Source organism: Mustela erminea, chromosome 6 (genome assembly GCF_009829155.1).
Source record: "Mustela erminea isolate mMusErm1 chromosome 6, mMusErm1.Pri, whole genome shotgun sequence".
Taxonomy (NCBI): Eukaryota; Metazoa; Chordata; class Mammalia; order Carnivora; family Mustelidae; genus Mustela; species Mustela erminea.
Window position 1 is genome coordinate 73,507,648 of NC_045619.1, and position 20,074 is coordinate 73,527,721.

A 20,074-nucleotide genomic window follows, 5' to 3' on the forward strand; every position below is an offset into this window, starting at 1 on the left:
TTAAAGATTTTATTTATTTATTTGACAAAGATCACAAGTAGCGAGGCAGGCAGAGAGAGGGGGGAAAGCAGTCTTTCCACTGAGCAGAGACCCCGATACAGGACTCAATCCCAGGACCCTGAGACCATGATCCCAGACAAAGGCTGAGGCTTTAACCCACTGAGCCACCCAGGTGCCCCTACCAGAATGATTTAATTCCACTTTCAATTTTTTTTTCACTCAGGGCAACTTGATTCAGTAGTGAAGAGTCACCTTTCATATTTGCAGTTCTCAGGGCCATGTCCAATGACTGCATAATATCTGGGAGGGCTGGAGCCCTAAGCCTTGTCTATAGTGCATACCAGATTTGCGGGCAGGTGTGGGAAGCCCTTAAGCCAATACTTAAGTCAGTATTGACTTAAGTCAGTTGAGCCTTCTGGTTCTCACCATTTTGGTAACCCACTGTTTGCATTCCTCCCCATACACTAAATGTACAGTTTTTCTGCCTATTAGTACCAGTTTTCTTTTACTCTTTCAGACCTCACAGATTCAAAGTCATTTTTCGATGCAGAGTTTGAAGGTTGTTATCTAAGGAGTGGTGTGTTGTAACCTAGACATTTTAAGCAAGCTTATTCTAAGTGCAGATAGGATGTAATGTGAGTATTTTAGCAAATCTGGTGAAGGAGGGTGTTACTTGTAGCAGTCTATTGCCAATATGAAAAATGATTATACGCTCTTAGTGAGGCATTACTGGTAGGAACTGACCCCTAAAAGTGTGTGAATGGGTTAGTGTTGCACTGGGTCTCTAGGACTTGAATGGGAAGTTGTATTTCCTTTTGAGTGATGTCCGTATGCCTATGGTATGTGTAGCTTTCAGGTTTTACCCCAGTTGTTACAGTTTAAAGTAGCATTTTGGGGAATGGGAATTCAGCAGACAACTGACAGGAAGAGTGGGGTCATAGGTTACCAACTATTAGACAACACTATGTATCAGACGGTAGATCAGAATTTTGCTCTTTGCAGTAATGCAAGTAACACTATTAAGATGAGTGATTTGGAGCACCTGAATTTTATTTATTTACTTATTTATGTATGTAAGTATTACTACGGTCCCATGCTTCCTTTCTTCCTCTCTTCCTCCTCCTTCCTTCCTTCCTTTCTCTGTCTGTCTGTCTGTCTGTCTTTCTTTCTTTCCTAGTGTAAGAGAAACTAGCCTTTTTAAATCATGAAAAGATTTCAAGATTTTAGAAATAACATCTTGCACAAAACTGAACACTGTTTTTTTCCGAGGACACTTCAAGGCCATCTGTTTTTCCCCTTGGTCTGGGATCCACAAAACAGCAGGAATATATGTATAGGTTCAACCACTGATTTTAGTGACCTCTCACCACCTTATCTCTACCCCACCTCAGTGTTCATGTCCCCTGGAAATCACTTATTACAGGAAATTCCTACCTTTCTTTTTCTTTCTTTCTTTTTTTTTTTTTTTTTAAGATTTTATATGTCAGAGAGAGAGCACAGGCAGGGGGGAGTGGCAGGCAGAGCAGGTAGAGGGAGAAGCAGGCTCCCACTGAGCAAGGAGCCCAAAGCAGGACTTGATCCCAGGATCTGCGATCATGACCTGAGCTGAAGGCAGCCACCTAACTGAACCACCCAGGCATCCCAAATTCCTACCTTTCATCCAAAACAGTCCTTTCCAAAAATCCTAAGCAAGCCTAAAGTTGGTTCAGAGGATCTGCTGAGGAGCTTTCTGCTGGGTCTCTGGACCCTGATGTGGGCAAGGAGAGGAAGACTGTGCCATTCAAATCACCAAGTACTGCTTGAGAAGTCGTCTAGGCCAAGGAGTGTACTCCCCTAGAAGGCACCCATTAACGGTGGAGTACAATGTGACACTTACTTACATTGACAACCACCAACTTTTATATATATGGCATTTTTCCTGCCAAATTTTTCCTTCCCTTCCTGTGGTGCTGAGCTTACCATGTCTTTTATTAACATTCTTGCCATCTGTGGCATCTCTGTTCCAGTCTCCATTCCAGATCAGCAGTGTCTGGGAGGAGTAGAATGTGAAGGGAGAAGGTAACACACATCTGAGCACTGTCCATGGGCTGCGCTGCTGGGTCCTCTAGCCTGTAACCTCTCCCTGCACCGGGGAAGGTCTGGCCTGGACTTTCTTCCCGCGTTCTGTGTGCAGGCGACTCACCTGCTCCTTGTTCCGTCCTGCATGTTCTAGTGTATTACAATGTGGGGTTAAGACCATGGATTTAGAGTCAGACTTCCGGGTCAGACTGTAGCTGTATCATTTCTTAGCTGTGTGACATCACCTTATCATGCAAGTTTCTAAGTTTCAATTTCTCTATTTTGGGGTCCTGTTTTACAATTATTATGAGATTGAAGCAAATAATGTAAAGCATACCATGCATTTTCTGGCACTTAATAAATGCTATCTGCTGTTGTTGAATGACTGCCACGATCACCATTACAGTTACTCTTACCAATTATTGATCCCTGACCACTTTCCAGATGCCTAGCACTGTGCTACGAAGTGGGGAGAAAGCAGAGAACAAGATAGGCGTGCTCTGCTCCCTGACAGAGTGTTAGTCTGTATTCATCTTGTCTCCTTATTAGGTCATAGGAATCTCTCCAAGATTGCCAGAGATTTATGTTTTTCCTCCCCTGCAATCCTAGATTAAAATGTTATGCAAACATTTACATAGGGACATTGTAATATATTGGCAGTTAGGTTCTATTGTACTATTAGGGTTATATATATAATATCAAGTAATAACAAGGGTTTTAAGAAAAACTAAACGAGATGTGAGTTTATAGCAGAGTGCACTTAAAATAGATAGAATAATCCAAGAAAGCCTCTTTGAGGTGAACATGTGAGCAGAATCCTGCATAATAAGAAGGAGTCAGCCACCCCGATGTCTTGGTGAAGGTCATCCTGGGCAGAGAGAAGAGCAGCTGCAGAGACCCTTAGATGCACACATTGGCTTGCTGGGAGTGTGGGAACAGCAGAGACAGGACTGGCAAGAGATGGTGAGTGAGGACAAATAGAACTGAATGGGGCTAGGGCAAGCGGGGGCTCATGTGTACAGACTCCTAGGCCAGGGGCAGGAGGCCAGATTTACCTTCTACGTGTACAGGGTCCCCTGGGAGAGTTTGACCTCTACGGCTGACCTGGAGAAACTGGGTTGGAGAGGATGTAGACTGGAGGCAGGCAGGTCAGTTAGGTTATGGCAGCAGGGCTAACAACATTTCTGAGACTGTGTTCTGCTTCGTAAACAGAAGGAACTTTTGATTTCTAACCTGTTCCTAAATTGGGATCTGAAGATAACTTTTAATATGTACAAAAGTAAAAATCTTGGCAAAAGATGGCTTTCACTATAAATACTTCTCACATTTCAGTCCTCACTGATGTGCCGTATGGACAAACAGCGCAAGGAAATGTTCCAGACCCTATTGCAAATGTTCGGTCTTCCCATATTTACTTGGATGTTTACTTAAGTGTGTGTAGCATCCCAAGAGACTGCGAACTATGCCTGACTATTCCAATTCACGTTTCTAAAACCATCAGAGGAAAAGACTTCACTAAATACCTCCTTTCCATTGGAATAAGCTGGTGTTTCTTCTAGAACCTTTCCATGCCAGTGTTCACATGCTTCTCTTGTATTTTATCTTTCAGCACATTATCAAATTACAGTGATTTGAAGAAAGATTCTGGTGTGAACCTGAATGTTCCTAGGACCCCAGGAAGGCACGGACTGGCAACCACCCCTCAGCAAAAGCTCCTCTCCCAGCACCCACCACCGAAGCTAGAAAATGACACTGATCCAACTCAGGGTGTACAGACTGGTGTGGCTAATGGTGTGATAGCTGCACAAAACGAATGGGAGGAGGATAAAGCGGCCACTCTTAGCCCAGAAACTCCAGTTCAAGCTCTGGAACCCTTGCTTGCTGTGAGCCTAGTGAACGGAGAAGGAGAGGAGGAATCGACCACAGGCCCTGCATCTCCCACAGCAAAGGATGATGACGGAAATACTGCTGACAGTAGCTGCAGGACTCCCAGGGTCAGCCAGGTGCTCCCCCTGGAAGAAGGAAGGGCAGACACGGACGCCCAGGTGCAAGAGCGGGAAGATGGAGAAAGCCCTCTGGAATCGGACCAGCTGGACCCGCACCCCGAGATGAAGGTAACGCATGGGACCGGGTCATAAGTAGAGGAAGCACCAACTGCTCTACTGGTTTTAAAACTGGGGCACCTGGGTGGCTCAGTGGGTTAAGCCGCTGCCTTCGGCTCAGGTCATGATCTCAGAGTCCTGGGATCGAGCCCCGCATCGGGCTTTCTGCTCAGCAGGGAGCCTGCTTCCTCCTCTCTCTCTGCCTGCCTCTCTGCCTGCTTGTGATCTCTCTCTGTCAAATAAATAAATAAATAAAATCTTTAAAAAATAAAAAAATAAAACTCTACTTACTAGCACCCGTGAGATGTATGAGTCAGATCACCCACATCACCAGTTAAACAATTTTTAAGCATTATCTGCTAATGAATGTTACCCCTACTCTATGAGGAAATATTTTGCTTTTTCTGGTGTCGTTTCTGTTGGTCTTTCTGTTATGATTTCAAGAGTCAGAACATTCGGAAGACATCAATATAGGAAAACCACAAGCTTGTTGTTTTTACTTAGAGAGGAAGAAAATGTTCTTTGTTGCTCTAGATGTAAGGGCTAGATCCCTAATATTTATGGACTAAGCAAGAGGAAATGGTGTAATTTTCGCTTTTCACACATTTCTAGTCTAGACCTGAAAAAGTAACTTGCACTAGCACACGTTTCATTTAAGGACACAAATATGGGAGTGCTCACAAATTACTCAACAGATTGTAACCATAACTCTTTCCAGGCTTCTAATTGTTTCTGTCATTTTTTTAAAAATTTCTAATTAGTATAGTTTTAAAGCAGTCGACTTAATCTTGGATTTAAAAGCCTCTTTAAAGATCATCTTAGGAGGCACCTAAGCGGCTCAGTCAGTTAAGCATCTGCATTCGGCTCAGGTCATAGTCCCAGGGTCCTGGGATCAAGCCCTGCATTGGGAATTGTTGCTCAGCAGGAAGCCTGCTTCTCCCTCTCTCACTCCCCCTGCTTATGTTCCCTCTCTCTCTGTGTCTCTCTCTGTCAAATAAATAAATAAAATCTTAAAATACATATATATCATCTTAGTTAAGCAATTCATTTATAGAAGTAGGGACAATTCCAGAAAGCCAAAGTGATTTTTCAGGTCACAAAAGCTTGGACCCTTGTGCCCTGACTGACAGGCCAATATTTGATACAAAAATAACACAAACTTAAGTGCCTAAACGCAGGATGTATCAACGAATACAGCATCCACGAATAATGTACTAGAGAGAGGAGAAGCTCTGGCAAACTAGAACTTTCGATCCTTTCCAAAGAGGGCTGCAGTTCAGTGAAACTGATTCAATGGCATATCTGTCTGTGTGCAGAATCTAAGCTTAATAGCTGATTTGCTGGTGAGATACGTTCCTAATTCACCTGGGCTATAGGGAAACTTTGATACAATTCTAGGAAAAAGACCACTGCATTTGTATTCTTTATTTATGTCAATAAGATGCTTTGGAAGAATTAATAAATACAACTTTTACAAAATACCTGGAATTTCTCAGATAAAAGGTGCAATATAAGCATCATCGTACAGTTCACTGGAAGACAAAGTTGTTTATGTGTCTGAGGACCAAAAACCAAAAACACACACACACACAAAAGTTCCCATTGCTCAGTTTCTCTTTTTAATTATAAAAGCAGTCTGTGTAGGAGAGTTGAGAATTGAAAATTTGGCAATTATAGGAAAATCTGTCAATGACAAATCCAAGTTCTAAATTTATTTAGGATTTTTTATGGTGCTGGCATTAACAAAGGGAGAAATTCAAAAGGACTGGTACTAAAATATCAGAGTAAAAAGCAGTTTATGTATTTACAACTTTAACTAAAATGAAATCCATGTTAGGGGACAGCTTTTACTAACCCTGAAAAAGGTCCCAAATAGACAAAAAGATAGGGATTTATTTTCTTCCAGTTAGTGAATAAATTTTAAGTGCTGACTGTCAGGCAGGGAAAGTTTAAATAAGGAAGTGGGTGGAAGAAAAGTGAGTCATACTTGGTAACGTTATCTGAAACATTAAAGAGACAGAGCCCTGCAAAGTGAATCTCTTCACTACATCTTGAGGTGGTGCTGCTGTGCTTGAACCATGGTGAACAGAAGAGGAGGTTAGAATCAAGAAGCTCGAGACTCCTTTAATAGTTGGGATGATGCCACCAGCAAGTGCTTATAAAGCAGTAAGAACTATTCTTATTAATATTTTCATTGGTCATGCCTTTGGTTACTGGGTAGTACTTTTTTTCCCCTGACCTATATTATTATCTGTACATTCTCATAGATGAGTCATATTTGGTTTGGGAGAGACTTGAATAGGGGCTTTGGTGTTAAACTAGTGCAATGAAGTAGCACAGCTGACCTTTCTCCCATATGGGAGTGAGTAGTGGACAGCACATGCTGTGTGTAAGAACAGAAATGCAGTTCTCTCTGTAGAGCTATTGATACAAAATACCACATGTGTCTCTCCTCCGAAAGGGAGTACTGGGGGGGACGCCTGGATGGCTCAGTCTGTTAAGCTCTGCCTTCGGCTCAGTCATGGTCCCGGGATCTTGGGATCGAGCCCCACGTTGGCTCCCTGCTCGATGGGGAGTCTGCTTCTCCCTTTCCTGCCTGCAGCCCCCCTGCTTATGTGCTCTCCCTCCCTCTCTCTCTCTCTCTCTCTCTCTGTCAAATAAAGAAATCTTTTTTAAAAAATAAAGGGAGTGTTAGGATTTAATTTCTATGTGGTGATAATAGTTCTCCTTTGTTGCTCTGGTGTCTGTTACATTGCCTTTGTTCAAATACGCAAATATAAATGTTAGTAATGTTAAGATGGTAAATTTTATGTGATATATATATATATTTTGTCACAGTTAAAAAAGAAAAATGAAATGTTAAAAATAAGTTAGTCGTATATAGTAGAACCATCGGAACCAGGAAGTTTGGGTGCTGCTTTGGCTCACCCACTAACTAGTGGTATGACCTTAAACAAATCAAATTATTTGTGCCTTTAGTTAAAGAATATTAACTGGGTATGATTGTAAAGCCCTTTTCAGTGATACTGTAATAATCACTTTCTGCTGTTGTTGATGATTATCTTCCTTTGTTAGCATAGCCGGTATTGCCAGCTGCCTCTTGAACTGTCTAATGTATCAAATCTCTTAAGATATAAAGGAATATCTGGGTTTCACTCTGCAGGCAACTGAAAGAAATTACTTCGGACTTTATATAACTCAAGGTAGAGACATCTCGATAGTCTTAGCTAAGTTTAAGCCAGTATTAAATGTAATGGCTGTTTCTTAAATGCTGGCCAAGAGTGGGAGGAGGGATTGGGGGATGAAGGGGTAGGAGCAGAGTAGAATTGCAAGGATTGTCCAGAAAGGCAGATACACACTAAAATAGATCTTGAACAGTCATTATTAATAATGAGAACTGACTTGAAAATTGTCTCAGCTTGAGTTACTTTCACTGATATCTGATGTATTATTGTGATCAAGAATCACTTCAGTGGTGAATACAGAATATTGTTACTTTTACTTTGTAAAAGATAATACCTACCTCACTGAAACTATTGTTCTTACCATACTTTAGCAAAGCTACACTTTTCCAACATTGAAACTTTTCTCAGCATCAGTGATCTCGAATACAGCCAGACGCCTCAAAGTAAGCAGATAGTTTTTTAAAAGCCTCTGAAGTAAAGGAAAATTGTGAGCACTTTGTGACACCTTTAGCTCTTACCCATAAGGTGTTACCAGTATCTTTAAATTAAAGTGAATTGTGCATTACAAGAGATTAAAAGACTGAAGTCTGGGGGCACCTGGGTGGCTCAGTGGGTTGGGCCTCTGCCTTCGGCTCAGGTCATGATCCCGGGGTCCTGGGATCGAGCCCCACGTCCGGGCTCTCTGCGCTGCAGGGAGCCTGTTTCCTCCTCTCTGCCTGCCTCTCTGCCTACTTGTGATCTCTGTCAGATAAATAAAGAAAAAATCTTTAAAAAAAAAAAAAAAAAAGAGACTGAAGTCTGCTACGGGGAGATGTCATTAGAAGGAAACCTTAAAACCCCTAAGTGACAGGGGGCAGGAAACGGTCACATGTGCCTACGTACTTGAGGGCTTCAGTACTTCAGGGGTAACAGTATTATAATCCCTATTTGGCATGACTGACTTGGGTTATCATAAATAGCTTAACTATATTAAGAGACTCAGGTAAATGGGTCAGGACATTTTAGAATGCCTTTCATTTAAGGATGGATTTTTTTTTTTTTCTCAGATTTATGTGCTTCAGTGAGTAAGCTTCATTAGAAATGCATTAGTATGGAATGCATTCATTGATTACACCATTTAATAAACACTTCTTTTTATAGTTTTCATGAACCTTTTAATACCCAAGATCTACTTTAACAGGTTGTAGTTGTAAATCTCCCTGTGGCTTATTACTGTTTCCTTCCTCTGTATTTCATATTGTAAGCCAAATATAAACCTTCAGATGTATGCTTTCTAAGACTATAAAGTTGATAGAAATTACAAATCTGCTATTGGCAACATAATAATAAGTCTAATAATAGCAGTTTTATCAAGAATATTATAGACACCTTTTATTTTACTTTTTTTAAGATTTTATTTTTTTATTTGACAGAGATCACAAGTAGGCAGAGAGACAGGCAGAGAGAAAGAGGGAAGCAGGCTCCCTGCTGAGCAGAGAGCCCGATGCAGGGCTCGATCCTAGGACCCTGAGCTGAAGGCAGAGGCTTAACCCACTGAACCACCCAGATGCCCCTACAGACACCTTTTTAATTAATCCTTCATTTCACCAAAAATGAAAGAAATTATATAATAAGGTGAGGAATTGATGAAGATAGAAATTTAATACAATTGATAGAGAATTGACAACATAGAGATTTATAGAAAATATTTTTTTAATTAAGTTTTTTTTCTAGTGCCTTGTTTTTTTAATTACCATTTTACTTATATTTTGACATAAGCCTTGAGAGTTTAAAACCTTTGAACATACTCAAAAATTAAGAAGATAATCATCTTTTAAGGAAAAGAATGACAGAGAATCAAATTTAGAAGTAGTGCAAATAGAAAACCAATGCTATAATCCAGGTTAACTCACTTTCTTTTTTTTTTTTTTCTTTTAACTTCACTTAATTGTGAACCTTAACACTGTTGATTTTGCAGGATATAATACAAGGTATCAGTTTTCTGTGAGTTAAAACATAATACTAACCTTGGTTGTCTCTTCCTTATGACGGGCTACAAGTTCTTTTTTTTGTGAGGCTTTAAATATCTTTGCTCTCTTTTGAAAAATAAAGGGGGCAGCTGTTGAGATCATGTTAGACCTGAAGACAAATAATAAGTTACTCCCTAGCTATTTCTTCTCTTGCCAACTCAGCTTCCATTCAAAGAATGTGAAAGACAGCAGAAGCAATGGAATTATCCAGCTTCGCTAGTCAGTCTTTGTTTTTGCTGGTATTACAGGGAAAGTTCTCACTTAGAACTGAATGGTGAATTTAGAAAGTTCTTTATTTTGTGGAGGCTCCATTTAGTATAGTGGAAAGGTGTAAGAAAGCAAAATGAGAAAAAAACGAACTTCACAGAGACTGTACCTGAAAAAAACACCTGTTCCATTTGTAAATTCAGTATGTGGGGCATACTGTGCTAGGTGCTAGGAACAAATGAACAAGACATATCCTACCTCCAAAGCCTCAGTCTACACAGTAAAGAGACATAAGTAAATCCCCATACTATGGTATGATCCATGCTTCGCAAACACAGATAAGGAATGACCTGTGCCTGGGAGAGGGCTGACTGGGGGTGCAGACTGCTGAAAAGCAGTTGAATTTAGCTTAAAGCAAAATGATGGGGAAGTTGCTGGGTAGTTGAAAATGGACAGGAATGTGGTGAGGTAGTGAAGAGTGGCTGTATCTAGTCAGAGACAAGTGGATAGATGTCATATTTGTGGGTGTTTCTGACCTGATAAGAAGAGGCCAGAGGGCCAGAGAATTGTGTGTAAAAGGATGGGTTTAAAAAGAAAACATAAGCTATGGATTGCAGTGGGTTTGTATGCTTAAACTGTATTGTTCCTTGCTGAAAACTGGGTTTTTTAAAATTGTGGATAAAAGTTAATAATCCTCATAGAAAAATCAAGAAAATGCAAAGAAAATACAAAGATCACCCATATTTCCATCACCCAAAGAGAGCTGCTTTAGTATTTAACATTTCAGCTTGTTTTTCTGAGCTGATTTTGGGGGGAAAACTTTTTTTTTTTTTCAATAGCCTAGTATATGGTCATTCTGCATCCTGTTTTGTAAACATAGGAGTTTTCCTGTGTTATTTCAAACATTCCATATGTCTAATACTATCTGGCCTCTGACCTCTGAGGCACTTAATTAAAGCATGGAAGTGACATGATTATACATCTGTGGGTTTTAGAGAAATGAGTCAGATAAAAGGAAAACAGATGGATCAGTTGTAAGCAACTGCAGTAATCCAGGTGTGAGAGGATGAGGTCCTGGACGGATGTAGCGGTGGGTTAGGACAAGGAAGAGAGATTTCTGAGGGCCTCCTGGATGGAGGTAGGGAATGAGCCATGTTCAACTCCTAGCTTGGAGGAAGTGGCAGATGGTGTATCACCTACTGAACTACAAGAGAATAGAAGGAGCAAACGTATTTGGGAGGGCAAAAATTTAACTGGGTTTAGACCTACTGAATTTGAGGCATTTGTGGACTGTCCTCATGAAGATGTCTCAGACAAAAATGAAATACTCTGGAAACGTTACAGTCAACTGGTTAAGGATGAAGACTTTAGATTTAAAAGAGATGAGTTCACACTCCAGCTTTGTCACTTACCAGTTAGGTGACCTCAGACATAGTACTTTACTGTAATTTTGGCAGGTCTTGGTTTCTCACTATGTTCATGAAATAGTTGAGGTGGCTGACAGGAAAGAACGTAATTGTGTTTGGAATGATGGGAGGGAGCAGAGTTGCTAATTAGGTTGAGTTTTGTACTACTGAGTTTATGGTACCTGTAGGACGTCCGTTGGAGATATTAATGAAGCAAGTGGAAATACAGATCTGGAGCTCAGGAAAGAGGATAAGAATGTAAGAGGATGTACATAAGGGTGTGATTAATATTGCTAAAATAGAATGTGCAGGAACAGGAAGAGAAGGGCAAGGACTGAGCCGTGGAGAGCACAAACATGATCAAAAGGGGAACATACTGAGTTGTGTGAGAGGGAAAAAAAAAGAGAGAACAATGTCCTGAGAACCACAGGATTTGGGGGAGGGGGGCACAGGATTATTGGTGAGCTTATAAGAATGGTCATCATTTAGAATAAGGAATCTTGAAGCCTTGGCCTTACTGGGACAGTATAGCTAACTAGCTCATAGAACCCGGGTAACCAAATTAATAAAAGCAGTACATTTACATTGCACATATACTGTTTGCAAGGCACTGCAGAAAGTACAAAGAGGAAACAGCTGAAAAGGAGTATTGAGATAAATAACCATCATGTAAGATATCTTGAGTCAAAGGGGAAAAGAGAACTCAAAGATAAAGTCAAGGTTCAGAACATGGCTGAGAGGGTGAATTCTTCCTTGTTATCATAAATCAAGGAGTAGGGAGTGTCTGGAACTCAGTGAGTGAGATACTAAGACTACAGTTTAGAGGTGACTCTTAGGCTTGGTGCTGAATGTGTCCATTAGGAAAGCGCCCCCAGAGAGGCCAGTGAGATAGCCTCCAGGGGTTGAGGACAATGGAAAAGGTTAGGTCTCATGGTGACTTGTGACTAAGATTCTGAAGGCCAAGGTCAAAGGTAATGGGCATAGTCAACGGTCTCCCCAGCATTGCTGAGTGGCCTGAAACTCAAAAAAAAAAAAAAAAAAAAAAAAAGGTGCAGTAGGAGTGAGGCAAGTGAGGTACTGCAGATCAGGAGTACCAAGAGAACAAGGAGATAATGGAGTCAAAGATGGGGTTTAACAGCATGTTGACATGAATCAGGAGGTTTGGGAAAGCAAGGTGTTTGGAGGTCACAATGCATATAAAGACATTGTTTGGCATAGGTGGGAGAGAAATCTTAAAAACACAGCCGTTGTTGTATGTGCCTTAAAACAAAACTAAAGAAAATAAAACAAAAGCAATATACCATCACCCTGGGGGTCAGGAAGACAGGCTCAAAAGCCAGAGTTTCTAGGTTTGCAGCCCAGCTCAGCCACTTACTTACTAGTTGTATGACCTCTAACAGGTCACTTAAATCTCTCTGTACCTTAGTTTCTTCATCTACAACGTGGAAATAATAATACCTGTCTTACACAGTCATTAAAGGCAAAAATCACTGAATCGTAAAGGATTTAGAACACTGCCTTAAAACATAATGTGAGCTGTCTGTTAGAAAAACATAAATTAAAATCCTGTTTCCTCATCTGTAAGTCAAGATGAACAGATTCATGACCTGAGATATCCCTTGATAGATCCAATGTTCAGTGTATCCTGCCAGGTGACTATCCCAACAGCTGTCGGTTCCGGGTGAAGCTGACGTGCTCCTTTGCGGGATGCACAGAAATAATTTTGCATGCCACTTCCTTTTTTAAACCCTGGTTTCCTATATTTTGTTTGTTTCTCTTGCTTGAGGACCATCGGTTATTTCCACATAGTGCACTCACTTATGTGCATGAGGTTTTAACTCGGGAACTATCATCAGAAACGCTTATTAGTGACCTAATTACTTTGATCATCTGCTTGGACTTGGGATAGGTGAATTCAGTTATTGATTGTGAGCATATATTAAATTGTCCTTAGTGCCTGATCTTTAATTTCTGCAAAAGGCAAAGGACAGTTTAGTCTAATGTATACTAAACTGGGCATAAGAAGAACAAAGTTCTCTATTTACTACCACTTACTTCCTGTGTGATCTTGTGCAAGTTTAACTAAATTGTCCTTCTCAGTCCAAGCTCTCTTTGTCTTTCTCCCTGCCCTATCTCAAAAGGATATAATGTAAACCTTCTGATTAAAACTTCTCACTTGACTGTTCTCTGTTTTGAACTGAATAAATAGTGTAGAGGACATCAGATTGGAAAAATAGTGGTGCTGGGGCAAAAGTAGGCTTGGACTTTGCTCCCAAAGCTTCCTGAAGGATCATGCTAAAGTAAAAACTGTTTATTCTTGTGATACTATACATTAAAGCCCTGGGAAAGGGATAACATGTGTGTATCATAGTGAGTATTCTTTTTCCTGTAATGTGAACCTGGGGATAATTTCTTGCTGATTACAGATCTTCCCTGAGACCATGTGACCTTCCTTATGGCATTATTATATGATCTTAATTGAACACAAAATCTGTACTTTAGTCCCTTTTTTTTTTTTTTTAAATACAAGAGAACGAATCTACACCTTTATTTACTTTTCATTAAATTTAAATCCTTGAGGGGTACAGCATCACACGGATTCTGTGGCCATTGGCTTTAGCAGGAAGGTTGCCTTGGAATTTCGCACAAACCATGCCGCTGTTTCCATGAGCAGGAGTTACTTTTCCCCTGGTTACTCTGGTTTTGTTTGGTTTGCCACCAGGATTCACTGTGTTGTTGTTTGCTTTGTACACGTAAGCACATCTCTTGCCTAGATAGAATTCTGTTTCATCTCGAGCATATACACCTTCGATTTTAAGAAGAGCTGTGTGCTCCCTCTGGTTGCAGAGACACCGCTTATAGCCAGCAAAAATGGCCTTGGACCACAGCCTTCCAGATGTTATTCGGCGTTTTAGAGGAGTCCTGTTCCCAGCAGGCCTCACTTACTTGCGCCCAAAGTTCAGCAACAAGAATTCCACTCAGCTCCCTCCCTTATCTTCTTATCTCACAAATCCATAGGGGCGTCTCTTAAAGAGCCGTAACAAAGCAAGAACTTTATTTTTACGGACCAGATAGGAATCCTGGTTCAGTTACTTCCTAGCTATATGATGTTAGGCAGGTTCCCCATCCTCATTAAGACACTGCTTCCTTATCTATAAAATGAGAAGATAATGATATCTGTTTCCCAAGATATGAGTAGGATTCCATTAGATAATTCATGTGAAACACATACAGTTTGCCTAGCACCCAGTAAATACTCTCTAAATAGTTGGGGCCCTCACTGTCTCCCACTTGTGATCGCCTCCCTTGGCTTCCCTGATCTTTAGTATAATGAGAAAAAAATCTGTACAGTTCTGGAATATTGGAATGAAGGTGTCAAGACAGGTTAGAGACTTTAAGATGCTTTTTGAGATGATAGGCCAATTATGTGACATTCAAATATCATTGTCATCTCATTTTAAATTATCATCTGGAGCCACATGGAAGACTTTAATGTCTAGGAAGACATTAAAAATGAGCTATCAAAATGTTGATGCATCTCATGAATTGTACAAAATCAAGTGTTTATTCCCTAAGTTGACTCATCTTACTTTGAAAGAATGGACTTCAGGGAAAGCAGAAACATACATATTCATACAAAGCCACATTTGCCTTCTCCGTGGAAGAATTTAATTAATTGGTTAGAAACTTCCAGGACCTAGAAACATTCATTCTGGTTGTAAAAAACCCAATAATTTATATACATATTTTTTAAAATATAACCTATAATGAATATATGGAAAGAACTGTAAGAACTTTTAATAGTTTTGATTCAATGTATTTAGAAGAAAATTCTTCCTGCTTTAAATAAAATCATGAGAATATGCACTGAAAAGTTAAAAAGTACAATTGAGTAGGAAAGCATGAAATCAATATGATTCATTTTTATGTAATTGAAGGTTTTGCCCTTAAAGCATCTTCCAGAAAACTCTAATTGTTGATGAACCTTTATGAAGTTCTTTCCAAAATGTCTTCTCCCCTACTTGGTGTTTTGAGGCATGTGGCAGTGCGTATGGCACTGAAGAATGAATTGCTGGCTCCACACAAGCGTCTTCTGCCTACCCAGTAAATGAAGTCTGTGAGCAGCAGTGGGGGCTCTTTGTCTGGGCTCCTGCCATATGGAAGAGTCATGCCAAAAGGTCTGAAAAGGAGCAGCAGGAGCTGGTGACATCTGTAAGTGGGGAGGCAGAACCGACAGTGCTGCGCATTCAGGAGCCAGCAGGCACAGTGACTCACCACCAGGCTGAACCTGACCTAGTGGGAAGGCAGAGGATCTCTGCTGAAAGGCTGCCACACATGCGAAGGCGCACAGTCCTAGCCTAGCAAGTGCACTGTGCAGAGAGGAGAGAGAAGCAGAGGAAAGTAAATTGTGTCCTTTTTTCCTGTAAGAGGCATGCATCTTACCTTTTCAGTTGGGATCGTTTAGACATACTCTGTTGTATTTTTGTTTGAGGAAGTACTCTGAGAATCAGCTTTCGGTGTAGGGATGTGGTGATTCTTTGCAAGTGAAAAAAAATCTGCTTATTTTATAGAGGAATATCAAAGGTAAGATGGCTTTTCTATAGCATATTCTCATTATGTTAAGTGAAGTCTGTGTATTAGGCTAATGGGATTTCTTTGTTGTTGTTAAATCAATATTGTATGGCTATTACTATTTTCCAAAAAAATCATTAAGAATATATGACTTAGTAAAGTGCTGAGCACAAAGTAGGGATATATAGTTTTAAGTGGCAAATAATATGAGACAATATTATATAACTTGACATATTTAACTTTCTACTTAAAAAAATTTCCATGCTGGGGCACTTGGGTGGCTCAGTGGGTTTAACCTCTGCCTTCAGCTCAGGTCATGATCTCAGGGTCCTGGGATCGAGCCCCACATCGGGCTCTCTGGTCAGCAGGGAGCCTGCTTCCCCCTCTCTCTCTGCCTGCCTCTCTGACTACTTGTGATCTCTCTGTCAAATAAATAAATAAATAAATAAATAAATATCTTTTAAAAATATATATCATGCTGTATCTCAAGTGTATCAGCAATTTTAAAACAGGTTTGTTATTTAAGCATAAGTCGGACAGAGTAGTAGAGGGCCATGCTCACAGACGGATCAGGTATTTCTCCCTAAATGTACTCACAGATGAGTTTCAGTAACTAATTTTTTAAAGATAGAACCCATCAGGGGTGCCTGAGTGGCTCAATCTATTAAGCCTCTGCTGTCGGCTCAGGTCATGATCTTAGGATCCTGGGATGGAGCTCTGCTTTGGGCTCTCTGCTCAGCAAAGAGTCTGCTTCTCCCCCTCCCTCTGCTCCTCACCTACTCCTTCTCTCTCTCTCAAATTAATAAAACACTTTATAAAAAATAAAATGAGGGGCGCCTGGGTGGCTCAGTGGATTAAGCCGCTGCCTTCGGCTCAGGTCATGATCTCAGTGTCCTGGGATCGAGCCCCGCATCGGGCTCTTTGCTCAGCGAGAGCCTGCTTCTCTCTCTCTCTCTGCCTGACTCTCCTCCTACTTGTGATTTTTCTCTCTCTGTCAAATAAATAAATAAATAAAATCTTTAAAAATAAATAAATAAATAAAAAATAAAAAAAAATAAAATGAAATTGGGAGGCTCAGTCGTTAAGAATCTCCCTTTGGCTCAGGTCATGATCCCAGGGTCCTGGGATTGAGCCCCACTTTGGGCTCCCTGCTCGGTGGGAAGCCTGCTTCTCCCTCTCCTGCTTCCCCTGCTTGTGTTCCCTCTCTTGTTGTCTCTCTGTCAAATAAATTAATAAATAAATCTTAAAAAAAACAAGTGAAATGAAATAAAGTTAGAAACCATTATATCATTACATCAAATATGACTGAATTTTTAATATCTGATAATTCTTAATAAGATGCTGAGAAGCCTGTTATAATTAGAAATTAAATTAGAGAAAGAATGTGTAAATTCAAATGCCTGGTAGATACCACATTTCATTTTCAAGTGGGTAGTTTATAATTTGTTAGTCTGTATCCCATGCAGACACTTATTACAGTCTTGTTTCTAGTTGCAGAGAAGAGTAAGAGTGAGAACCATAAGGTAAAGTCCCATGCTTTCCTATGTGATTGGAATCGGATTCAGTTACCTTTTAACTGTGTGACTTTGGACAAGTCACCTGGCCTTTCTGAGCCTTGGAATTTTTGTTTTGTTCTATGTGTGTGCTGCCTATAAAACAGGAATAATGTATCTATGCTATAGACTTATCATAAGGCTTAGTCAACTTACGTAAATAAAATATAACAGTGTCTTGTGCCTAACAAGTGATCAGTGAATAAGTGTTAGCTGTTCTTCTAGTGAAATTGTTGTTTGGGTCCGTGATTTCCTCACCCCCACCACAAAAATCCCTGTAATTTTTCATAAACCTATATGATGTGATGAAACTGAATGTCAGCAAGTTTACTCTTGATTATCTTGTGTTGGTTTTGGCAAGGTCAGGGACTTGACATAAGAAGACCATCTGTGTGGAAGGACACAGGTTTTTGCTAATAACTGCTGACATCTCCCTTGGATTTTGCAAATTATGATCAGAATACCTTCAATTTGCCAAGTTGAGCTAAAGTATGTTTTAGAGTCAGCAAAAGATCGTTTATTATAAGCTTCCTATTTAAGATCCTATAGGATGTGGAAGACCTCAGGAGTGACTTCACTGCATAGCAATAACTGACCATATGACCTGTTGGTTAATGAATTTGCTGACTCATAAAAGATGTATTAAAAGATGGCACAAACTTTGCTGGGTGGTTTTCTTTAGAGGTATTTGTTAAAACTAGAATCAGAGCATATGAAAGTATGTGAATGAGTCAAAAAGATATAGTAGTATCACTATTAGAATAAAACTCAGGGCTTGGAAAGAGCCCCCACTAATACTAATGACAACAAGGATGTGTCTCAAATGCATTTTGAGAAGTGGAAGACACAAGTCTCAAAAGGCACATACTGTGTGATTCCATTTACACAACATTCTGGAAAAGAGAAGCTCTGTTAACAGAAGCTGGTGATAGGAGAAAGGCGTGGGGTGGAGAGGAGGGAGACCCAGTGCATCTACCCTCATGTTTCATTGGCTCCTGAACCAGTCACTCTGTATTCTCGATTTTATACCAGTCAGGGCCGTCCTTTTGATCTGGGGCATGAGGATAATTTCTCCAAAGGAAAGCCTACACATAGAACACTGAACAAATCTGGATATCATTAAGAAAGGAAAGGATGTCAAATAGGCAAATGATAATGCTAATACTTTAACCTGAATTTGTTTAACCAAAACCTTGGCTACTTGTGGGATTTAATGACTACATAGTTTTTATCTCAATATTTTTGAGACCACTAATTATTTACATAGTATTATGTTACTTTACCTGAAGACTTCACATAAAAATACCTCATTCCAGTGCTGCTGTAAAAAGCAAAATGATAATTTTTCATATTCGAACAGATATTGCATAGGGGCACCTGGGTGGCTCAGTGGGTTAAGCCTCTGCCTTCAGCTCAGGTCATGATCTCAGGATTCTGGGATCAAGCCCTGCATCGGGCTCTTTGCCTAGCAGGGAGCCTGCTTCCCCATCTTTCTCTGCCTGCTTCTCTGCCTACTTGTAATCTCTTTCTGTCAAATAAATAAATAAAATCTTTAAAAAAAAAACAGATATTGCATAAAGCATAAAAGTAGACCTCATATGTCGAACACAGTGAAGCATTCCTATAGCTTAATAGCATTTTATACATAGTTTAAAATGTAGTCTTCACACAAATTAGACACTGGTTTAGAATATACTTTGTTCTGCTTTCCTATTAGTTTTTACTAAACACTTACTGGGCTTCATACTTGCCTAGAATGAAAAGGATACTTCAGCAAGTAGCTAGATAGAAATTTTTCAACAAAAAGATGTTCAGATATAAAATACAAAATGAAAAAAAGTGGGGGGGGTAAAAAAATAGAAAATGAGTTCTGATAGGACCAAGCCCAAGAGCTTTGGATAGTTGAAGAAGGCTCCATGGACAAGGAATGGAAGGAATTCAGGAGGCCATCCAAAAACAAAGTAAGTCTTAAACACCTAGAGAGATAAAGCAAGAATGTATGCCATGCAGAGAGGATGGAAAGAAGAAAGGTTTGGGAATGGACATGTTTGGATAACAGTGTATTAGATTGGTTTGTTTGGAGGGAAGGGTACCTGCAGAGATACAACGAGAAAAACATCTGAGGAAGTGAGTAGAGATGGGATTTGAACAACCTTGAATGATACACAGAGTCTAGATTTTATTCTGCTGGTGAACAGAGGACTGTTGGAAGTTTTCCTTCTATGGAAAGTAGGAAGATCTTGGCAAAGCAGAGTTAGAAAGATTGCTCATACAACAGCATACAAAGTGGGTCTAACTAGCCAAAAAAAAAAAAAAAAAAAGGTAGGGGCACCCGGGTGGCTCAGTGGGTTAAGCCTCTGCCTTCAGCTCAGGTCATGATCTCAGGGTCCTGAGATCGAGCCCCACATCCAGCTCTCTGTTCAGCAGGGAGCCTGCTTCCCCCTCTCTCTCTGCCTGACTCTCTGCCTACTTGTGATCTCTCTCTGTCAAAAAATTAAATAAAATCGTTAAAAAAAAAAAATGGTAGAATCAGATCAACTGGGAGCTGGTGACTGGCCTGGACTTGAGATATGGTATGAGCAAAACTGGGTGGCAGTGATGAAAATTTTAATGTTGGATGCTAATATGAGTAGGAGCTCATAACAGCTGGGTTTTGTGGTAGGGAACTAAGTTTAGAGTGATTCAAGATACCAAAGCCAGGTAACTGGAAAGGGATGGAACCATTACCAGACTGGTAAAGTTCTGGTGGGGTGGGGTGGGTGGCATGGGGTAGGGAGGGAGGTAGTAGGAGAGAGGTTTTCCTGAAAAGATGAGTTTGTTCTTACATTAACAGCATGCCAAAGTGGTAATAAATGTCCAATAGTAGTTAATTTTGGATGATTGTTACTCATTCATTCATTCAGCAATATTTTATTGAATGCCAGTATTTTATTGAAGAAAGAGAGTTACAGTGTTAGCAAGAAAAAAATGTTCCCATTCTCA

At 40.2% G+C, this 20,074-nt stretch overlaps 2 protein-coding genes across 7 annotated transcripts in view; one reads left to right on the top strand and one right to left on the bottom strand.

Moving 5' to 3' along the window:
• Positions 1–20,074, top strand: part of FGD4 (FYVE, RhoGEF and PH domain containing 4) — a 202,178-nt gene that overhangs the window by 148,957 nt on the left and 33,147 nt on the right. For 4 of the 6 annotated variants that reach the window (XM_032349951.1, XM_032349952.1, XM_032349954.1 and 1 more), the window contains one exon: positions 3,668–4,172. In XM_032349951.1, the coding sequence (XP_032205842.1) occupies positions 3,668–4,172 (505 nt within the window). Of the gene's footprint in view, positions 1–1,600; positions 3,022–3,667; positions 4,173–5,813; positions 6,327–20,074 lie in introns of those variants that run through there. The other 2 variants (XM_032349955.1, XM_032349956.1) reach the window with 2 other exon arrangements.
• LOC116592408 (60S ribosomal protein L35a-like) lies at positions 13,492–18,442 on the bottom strand. Its single transcript, XM_032345619.1, has 2 exons — positions 18,376–18,442; positions 13,492–13,908 (listed from the first exon to the last, which is right to left on the bottom strand). The coding sequence occupies exons 1-2, from the start codon at positions 18,440–18,442 to the stop codon at positions 13,535–13,537; spliced, it is 441 nt and encodes a 146-aa protein (XP_032201510.1). The 3' UTR covers positions 13,492–13,534.

Excerpts from the sequence above, each read along its gene's own strand:
- LOC116592408 (XM_032345619.1), bottom strand. The coding sequence starts at position 18,442 with ATGAAAAATTATCATTTTGCTTTTTACAGCAGCACTGGAATGAGGTAT. Across the intron at positions 13,909-18,375 it reads TTTTTATGTGAAGTCTTCAG|TGAGGCCTGCTGGGAACAGG; the intron begins GTAAAGTAACAT and ends GGCGCAAGTAAG.